Raw genomic sequence first — 9,950 nt, forward strand, 5'->3', positions numbered from 1 at the left:
CGAAGCATATACACATGGCATCTCGTGCCTACATTTATCAAACACATCCGCACGGACCACTCACATGTTGTACGGACAACTCACATGTCAATATCACAATCTGTCTGGTATGGTCACAAGCCCATATACATATGGCACCTCGTGCCTACATTTATCAAACACATCCGCACGGACCACTCACATGCTATACGGACAACTCACATGCCAATATCACAATCCGTCCGGTATGGTCACAGGCTCATTGACACAATCTTCCCCACATGGTCATAGGCCACTATCACAATTTACCCATCGTTGTCACAGTCTATCAGTCCAACCATATCATAGAGAAAGCAGATATACAATAAAACATGTGCATGATCACATAATATCAAGTTTCAAACTCCTGAACTATCACCGTCCAAGTCAACAAGTAATTTCAGAGACACCGAGTAGCACATTGGAAACAACACCACAAGTCACGTAATATGCATGACACACATAAGGAATATCACACCATCATATGAATACCATTAATAATTTGCCCAGGCTATCACATATCATCCCTGACATAGCCCCTTGTCTTGCCGCATGCGCAAAAATAAAGTAAATGCCTGCCTTGTCCCGCCACACGCGCATCAATATTTATCTTACATCGTCTCACCACATGCGCGAACCCAATATTTGTGTATAGTCCCCTTTTCTCGCCGTATGTGCACTATCAATAATAATAATAGAACGATAGAGTCTCAAGCAAACACCTTGACAATCCTCTTAACAGGCCCACATATGCCAAAAACACAACAATACAACATAACAACTCGCATCACACGTGTCCATATGCCACAATATTACTATAACAACAATACTAATACCACAATAATATATAGCCCATGACTCAATAACAATGAGTATAGAATCAACAACAATAACACAAGAGTACGAAAAATAAATCAACACTAGAATTAAAACAACACAATGAAACGGAAGAATAAACTTAACAATGGAAGAGATAACATGTAATAACAACTTCAATTATGAATAACTCAACAATGAAAGAGGTAACATCTAGTGAAAACATCAAATAAGAATAACTCAACAATAAAGAGAGTACATGACAATAAAAGAAGTAACAACTTCAATTAAAGCATATAAGAGTAAACTTGACAATGGAAGATATAACATGATACGACAACGTCAATTAAATGTATATAAAAAATCTAAGAGTCTAAACCGGTCAATTACATATAAGGTCATGTATGCACTCTTCACCTCGTATACACGTCTCCACGTAATTCAAATAGTGCAATCAAACTAAATTCTACGAGGTAGTTCCTCCACACAAAGTTAGAAAAGATACTTACCTTAAAAACCCTCAATCGGCAAAGGGTAGCTCAGTGCACTAAGCTTCCGCTATGCGCGTAGTGCAGATAATGCAAATATACCAAATCCTAAAAAAAAGTTCCCCCACACAAAGTTAGGCAAGATACTTCTCTCAAAAGCCCTCAATCAATACTCTAAAAATATTTTTCCTCTAAAATTCACCTTCGCTCGGCTCAAATCAAACCGAAATCGACTTAATAATATCAAATAATGCAAGAGAAACCAATTCCAACAAATAAAGTTAAGATCTTTACACAATTCTCTGAAAGTCAACAAAAGTCACCTCCTGGCTCGCTCGGTCAAAACTCGAGTCCAAGGGTGGATCTTGCCTATCCATAACCCCATGGGTCTATATATGTGTTTTGTTTTCAAATCTGAATCCAATTCGACTCTCAAATCTCAAATTTTTATTTTTCAAAGCATACACAAAATCCCCAAATTTTCCTTTCAAATATCATGAATTAGAGGTTAAATATCATAAATAATCATGCAATATAATTGAAAATTGATCAAAATCACTTACCCAATAGTTTTATGTGAAAATCCCTCCTCAAAATCATATCCTATCAAATGTAGGGTTCTAAAATATGATAAAATGAAGCTAAGTCCTATTTTCAGCCCTTTTGTTCAGGTGCAGAAATCGTAGATGCAATTTTAGGTTCGCAAATGTGAATCTTCGCAAACATGAACAATCCATCACAAATATGGTGCCCTGATGAACTTAGGCAAAGTTGCAATGCGACCCTGACATCATATCAGGTCCTTCGCAAAAGCGATCATGTGCTCGCAAATGCGATCAAGCCTCCTAGGTCCCAAAATATTGATAACTTCAAATTGAGCAAACAAATTCTCGAATATTCACAATTTGGCCACGTTCGCCCGACAACGAATGTGTATATTTAAGATTTGAGAACAATACATCAAAAAAGATTTTCTTATTATGTGATATGGATTCAACCAAATTGGTCCTAACATGACTGAAGCTGTCTCTTTTTTTAAACCAACTAAATACAAATCACACTTGTTCATATCGTATTGCTTACACATTGCCCAAAATGGTAGTTAAAATGAGATATAAAGCTTCAACCGAATCCTTTTGGTAAATAAAGCCAAACCATATACTAATAACTGTCACATGTCATGCTTTACATGGCTAGATAAGAGAAAAGACGTGCAAGTGGAATTGTAATAAATATTGCACGTATTATATTTACTAAAAGTTACTCCCAACTAGTTAACCAAAACCACAAATCTTGGGTTAAAGAGTCCCACGTTGCAATATATAATATATCACGTTCCATTCAGCCTTTTTTTAAAAAAAAAAATTAATTTTGAATTTTTCTTTATGTAGTGCTTAGGACAGCAAAGCATCATCATGACATTAATATTTATAGTGGTTCTCAAATTCGAATTATAAGGTCTCTAGTATTCCAAAAACAAATGACATCTTTTGTCTTAAAAAAACAAATTAGACGTCGGCCAACTTATCTTAGTTCTTTTATTCTTTTGTTTTAGTAAACTACCAAAAACATGGAATTATAAAAATCTACTCTTTGCATGGAAACATATGTGCGTGTGTGTCTGGTATAATATACGACAGAACATGTGTTTATAGTTTCTTCCCAATATGATAACATCTCTTTCCTTTTTCTTTTTATTTTATCAAACGGAATCACCTTGCTTGTTGCCAAGTCGTTCACAATTACCTTTATTGTGACCTGCAAATTTACCCCCACCAAAAGAAATTAAAACAACAGATAGAGTAAGAGCTCTCTCTAAAAGTATCTCTATATAACACACTTCACTATAAAAGTCATACTTTTTTTGGAATTAATTTTTATGTTATAATATATATATATATATATATATATATATATATATATATATATATTCTATATAAAATATGTCGCTATAATATTTAAAAATATTCGGAACAAGAGACTGTTATAGAGTGGTTTGACGATAGTTAAGTGAAAATTTTGAGGAACATCGGTTGTATTTTCAGTCATAAAACCTCCTAATTTTTGGGTTGATAGAAAGTAGAAGCTTCATGTGTCAACCTAGAATCATGCAGTTTTATTTTAGTACTTCTTTGATAAGGACCTCATTGTTAGGCATAAAAAGGGGGTAACATGTAACATCAAAAATATCCAACAAGGGTCCATAATTTGGTCCCATCTTTGAAAATTTGACCCTTCAAGTCTATTTTTTTAAAAAAAATTTAATCTCAATCTCTAAAGCTGTTGTATTTTAATAATATTGACAAACTTATCTCTTCTTTACTCCCTTTGTCCAAATCAATATTACTCACAAAAATTATCTTCCAATATATCTAAATCTTTCAGCTTAAAGCATACTGACAAATGTAGACATTGCTATAAACAACATACACAAATCTCTTACGAAACGTTATCATATTCAATGCTGCTTTATTTATAATCTATCCGTAAGGGCAAAGTTACTTTCAAATTTCAATCAAGTTCTCCAAATTAAGTACTCTCTCTAACCCTTTATTCGTATTTAATTAGCTTTTGATTATTTCCCGGGCTATATCGAGAGTTTTCCCTATTTTCTCTTAGTACGTCCTCATTTTTTCTTACAACAATTTAAAAAGGGAAAAAAACAAATAACATAAAATTAAAATTCCTCTATTTGTATCATATATTTGCTTAGTAAACTTAATAATATACTAAGCAAGCAATACGTTCGAACTCTTCTTGTTTTATTAGGCTAAGCATTTAATTTGCACTACTACGTACGTATTAGTTATTTCTGCTTCATCTTCTTATTTTCAGAAGACTTGTTGAGGAAAAAATGCCGAGCAAGAGTTACAGAGTGTCTCCAGTGCCAATGACTTTGTTTGCACACTTGTTGTTCATAGCTATCACAACACTGATGCTAGTCTGGCTTTTGCATTTCAGAGAAGGCCTTGATTTCACTTCAACCAACAAACCCAAGATTTTCAATGTAACTAATTTAATTTCTCTTTCCTTTTTCTGGATAATTAAAAGTTTTCTTGGTGATCTTAGCTTTTCTTTATACAACTTTTTTCTTTTCATATTTTATTTGATATATTTCTCTTTTACTAATTATTTGGTGTTTGCAGATTCATCCATTGCTTATGGTTATCGGGTTTCTCTTATTAGCTGGAGAAGGTAAGAAATCAAAATCAGTTTTTTAAATATTCATGTGCATAGTTAGCAGAAATCATTTTTTTTTCTTTTCTATTTTTTCTGTCACTATTAATTACAATTATGAATATGAAAGTAGAAAAGGAGGACTCGTAGGACCTGACTACAATTTGTTTGAGGAAAAAAAATTTTAAAAAATAACACTCCTATTATTAGAAAGAAAAAAAAAAGAGGAAATAAGATAGAAAATTTAAACATATTTCCTGTTGGACTTATTATTAATTATTTTTTTTGAAAGAAAATATTTGCTGATTCTTGTCTTTTTAGTTTCCTCTTGTATCAAGCAATCCAAGAAAATAACTAGGACTCCATCTTTTAATATGTATATAATGATAATTTCTTCTTAATTTTGCTTTCTTGTTATTTCAAAGAATTAGTGAAAGCTACTTGAAGTTAATGTGTGCCTCGTTTTCTTCAATCCTTTTCTTTTTCCTACTCTATACAAAATGATAACAGCAAGCAGCCAAGATTGTTTTTCTTTCTTAAAAACTATTGTTACCTGTTTGATTCATGCCTTTTTAGCTGCTATGAATTAATAAAATTAATTTGGGTTGTGGAACAGCAATAATGGCATACACCACAGTTCCAACATCAAGCAAGAAGCACAAGTTGTATCACATGATTCTTCATTTCATTGCTCTTGTTGCTGCGGTTATTGGTCTCTACGCTGTTTTCAAATATCATAACGAATCTGGAATTCCTCATATGTATACCTTTCACTCCTGGATTGGCCTTTCCACCATCATTCTCTTCGCTTTGCAGGTAAAAATATGATTATTTACGATTATACACATATTATACATGAATTAAACATATATTACACATCCACTATTTTTAATTTAAACAGTTGAATTAGCGGCTATTTAAATTACTATTATTTTTTATTTGGGACAGTGGCTATTATCATTTTTGACCTTCTTATTTCCTGGGGCGCGAACGTCAACAAGGTTAAGAGTGGCTCCATGGCATGCCCTAATTGGGATAATCATCTTCTTGTTGGCAATCGTAGCTGCAGAGACAGGCTTGGTGCAGAAATTCATATTCTTGGGGCTTACAAGGAACCAAGAAGGACTTATCCTTAATTTTACTGCGCTTTTAATACTCCTCTTTGGAATTTCAGTTGGTGTTGCTGTTCTCCTACCCGGTCGTGGTTATTAGTTAAATATTCAAATTTGTTGTAAATGTTGTTTTGTGTGCTATTAAGGAATTACTAAGTCCTTGTATTGATGGTTTGGTTTTTATCTATTAACCCTACACAGAATATTTCTTTCGAGTTGGGTGTTAATTCATGTATTTAAAGTTGTTATGCTATGTAAATAGACTATTTTTTTTATTAGCCACAAAAAAAATTATTAGACTGTTTTGGTTTTTTATATTACTAGTCTTAATGTACGCGCTTTGCACGTGTCCTTATATTAATAAGACAATCGGGTTTATTTTTGCTTTTTGTGTTTGTACTTAAAGTTTGGAACATTCTTGAATGGTCCAATAAATTTTATAGCTCATAAAGTTAGTAAGTCAAATAAAGCTCAAATCAATACTAATGTTAATGAAGAAAATTCAATTCAATACTAGGAATGATAGTAGTGTTGGATATCTATTTTTTTTTAAGTTTTGCGTTGGTTTATAATGAAAATGCATAACCTAGTTTAGCTTTTTCTTTAGTGCTTAGTTGTGTAATTAATAGCACGTATTAGCTGTACTTATTTTAGCATGACTTATATAATATATTTAAATTATGTTAATTTTTACTATGGCATATTAATTAGTAATAGTTCTTTATGCGATTTTATTATCTTTTTTATTGAATATTTTAGTACAATGCTATGACCCATCTCATATTATTATATTATTTTTTTGAAAAATATATTATATAATTGTATCCTACTAGGACTAAAGAAATATTTGAAGCACAAGTTACATATTTTGTGCTAGAAAGACTTTATCGGGAAAAAATCCAAACACCCGAAAAAACCGAAATTGGAAAACCCGATTTTATTGGTTTGATTTTGTTTATAGATTTAAAAATCCTACACCATTGGTTTGGTTTGGTAATTGAAAAATTTGAACCAACCCAACCTATGTACACCCTAATTGCAACTACTGGCCAAAAGAAAAGGGAGAGACATTTTTTTTTAAAAAAAAAATCTGCTTGGCGAGGCGGGTGGACGCAGGTATGGGTGCGAAGCGGATAGATGCGAATTTAAGTGCTATGCGGGGAGGGTTGAAATTTTGTGGGTTAAGACAGAAACTCCCCTACACCATCTGCCATTCCTAAATGTGTTCCTAGGTGCATACTGAAGAAGTTTTATTTTGTGTCTCATACAATTTACACTAGTTGTATGAGTCTTCTTTTTGTCTCACAAATTTGTGGACCACAATCTTACACTCCTAGGTCCACAGAAATATGGGTCCACAAAACTGTGAGACAAAAAAATTGCCCCATACAACTAGTGTCAGTTCTATGAGACACAAAATAAAATTTTCCGTGCATACTGTATGTAATTCAATTGGAAGTGAAAGGTGCAATTCTTGGCTAAATGCCGTTCAAATTTTTAGCAGTTTCTGTTGAAATGCCAAGGTACTAACCTTGAACAACAACAATGACTACACCACATATTCAAATAAGTTAGGGTTGGCTTATAAATCCCACTTCTTTATTTAAACTCAATTCATATCATTATATTAAATAAAATAAAAGTAAACAAATAAGGTATAGACTCAAAAATAGGTTAACCAACCACTACTATGGATAGTTGCAACCCCGATGGTCCATTTTGAACAATCCTTAAAAACTCACAGGAAAGCAAGGATATGTTTGTCAAGGTTAATTATAGATTAAAATTAATTAAATGGCCCACCATATTTTTAGTTTATTTCAACTACCTTATTTGTTTTTTTTGGATAAAAAATGATTCTTTTCTTCGGCGTTCTTGTTACGACCCGAATTTTTCATCGTCGGAACCGTGATGGCGCCTAACCTTTCAGTTGCTAGGCAAGCCAACAATTAGAAATTAATACGTTAACTCTTAAACAATTAAGTAAATAACAACAATTAAACTATAACAGATTAAAGGAGTGCTGAATTTTATAATAACCCAAGTAATTATACACAACTATCCATAATCTGGTGTCACAATTCACAAACTTCTAAGAATCACTACAAATAACTGGATGAAGGAAAGTACAACTATTTTCGAGTTAAAAGAAATAATAAATTGAAATAGCTGGAAGGGGACTCCAGGGTCTGCGAACGCCGACAGATCTACCTTGGGTCTCCTGTGGGATTGAAGTCAGCAACTCAACTTGGGTCAACACGGTCCAGTACCGAAATCTGCACAGAAAGTGCAGAGTGCAGTATCAATACAACCGACCCCATGTACTGGTAAGTGTCGAGTCTAACTTTGGCGAAATAGTAACGAGGCTAGGACAAGACACTCTCAAACAAACTTGTTCAGTTTATCAATACCTATACACTAATAACAACAACTAAAGAAACAAGGCAATAAGTACTGGGAAGGGGGCATGCTAAGGGGATCACAAGACAAATAATTACAGCGGAACTAAGAACATGAGCAATTTATATACCTTAAACAGATAGAAACGGATAAACATAATAAAGGAAAGTGCACGGCATCATCCTTCGTGCTTTTACTCTCAACCTCACCAGATAAATTAATAGAAACGTGCACGACATCACCCTTCGTGTTTCTACACTCAACCTCACCATAATAAATAATAGAAATGTGCACGACATCACCCTTTGTGTTGTATCACTCACTCATAATACATTGCATGACATCACCCTCCGTGTTTAACACTCTCCCTCACCAAAACAATGAACAATGACAACGGGGAGATAGGAATATCAAGAACAAATCTTACTTCAACACTTAGTACCACAATACCAACCTCAATTTTAAGTCAATACTCATTCAATACCAAATTCTGTAAAACATGATAAGAAATTGCTCAACACATCAAATAGTTAGTCTAAACATGAACAATGTAATCAAAGAATACAACATATTCAAAAATAAGACTCACTCACATAATATGACTCAACAACAACATATAGGTACTCATCACCTTACCTATACGTTGTACTCAACATCCAAACATGTAGCAAGTAGGCAAATAATACCCAACCCCTCAAGCCAAGGTTAACCACAACACTTACCTCACTCCAACGGCCAAACTCAAAGCTCAATCACCTCTTTTCCTTTCACACAAGCCTCCGGGCCAATAGAATCTAGCAAATTACCAACCAAATAATTCAATTTAAGCCTTAGCCCATGATTGCAAGGAATTCAATTTAGGCCATTTTTGAAAAAATCAACAAAAGTCAACACCCGGACTAGCTTGGTCCAAACCCGAAATTCAGACCAAAATCAAATTACCCATTCACCCCCGAGCTCGGATATATAATTGATTTTGGAATCCAACCTCAATTTAAGGTCTAAATCCCCCAATTTCGAAATCCAAAGTTTCTACCAAAAAATTTCCAATTCCACCATGAAAATCTTAGATTCTAGGTTAAAATCTTGTAAAATGAAGTGAAAGTTGAAAGAAACTAGTTTAGAATCACTTACCTATAATTTGGGGAAGAAATGGTCTTTGAAAAATCGCCTCTTGTGTTTTAGGTTTTAAAAATTTGAAGAATGAATGAAAAATCCCGTCTAAGTCCCTTTTACACATCTGCAGATGTCGCATTTGCGATTTGAGCTTCGCAAATGCGAAGGGACCATCGCAAATGCGAGGTCCTTCACACCTCTGCTGCTTTCACAATTGCGAAGATAAGTTCACAATTGCGAACTTGAATCTCTGCAAATGCAACTAAAAGATTGCATTTGCGATCACTGCCCCTCCCAACTTTACTTCGCAAATGCGAAGAATTCCTCGCAATTTCGAGGACTAGCTGACCCAGCTACTCTTCGCATTTGTGATGAGAAACTCGCGAATGCAGAACCTGCAGAGTTCGCAATTGCGATGCTTGATCTCGCAAATGCGATATCAGAGGCCTGCAACAAGATTAGTTACACCAACAAAGTTTTTCAAGTTTAAACCACTCCATAGCCTATCCGAAACTCACCCGAGCCCTCGAGGCTCAAAACCAAACATGCACACAAGTCTTAAAACATCATATGAACTTACTCGCGCGATCAAATCGCCAAAATAACACCTAGAACTACGAATTTAGCACCAAATCAAAATAAAATTCTCAAGAACACTTTAAAATTTCTATTTTCTCAACCGGACGTCCGAATCACGTCAAACCAACTCCGTTTCTCACCAAATTTCATAGACATGACTTAAATATCACTCCCTCCATTTCATATTAGATGAGGTACTTTCCTTTTTAGTCTATTCCAAAACAAATGACACATTTCTAACTTT

At 34.0% G+C, this 9,950-nt stretch overlaps 1 protein-coding gene across 2 annotated transcripts; it reads left to right on the forward strand.

The window, feature by feature from the left end:
• Positions 1–3,659: 3,659 nt before the first annotated feature.
• LOC107794224 (putative ascorbate-specific transmembrane electron transporter 1) lies at positions 3,660–5,997 on the forward strand. Of its 2 annotated transcripts, none has more exons than XM_016616702.2 (5): positions 3,660–3,855; positions 4,158–4,329; positions 4,469–4,517; positions 5,116–5,315; positions 5,448–5,997. In XM_016616702.2, the coding sequence occupies exons 2-5, from the start codon at positions 4,177–4,179 to the stop codon at positions 5,709–5,711; spliced, it is 666 nt and encodes a 221-aa protein (XP_016472188.1). In that variant the 5' UTR covers positions 3,660–3,855; positions 4,158–4,176; the 3' UTR covers positions 5,712–5,997. The 2 variants fall into 2 exon arrangements, with proteins under 2 accessions (XP_016472188.1, XP_016472187.1); XM_016616701.2 differs by having other exon boundaries at positions 3,819–3,940.
• Positions 5,998–9,950: the final 3,953 nt, after the last annotated feature.

Source organism: Nicotiana tabacum, chromosome 18 (assembly GCF_000715075.1).
Source record: "Nicotiana tabacum cultivar K326 chromosome 18, ASM71507v2, whole genome shotgun sequence".
Taxonomy (NCBI): Eukaryota; Viridiplantae; Streptophyta; class Magnoliopsida; order Solanales; family Solanaceae; genus Nicotiana; species Nicotiana tabacum.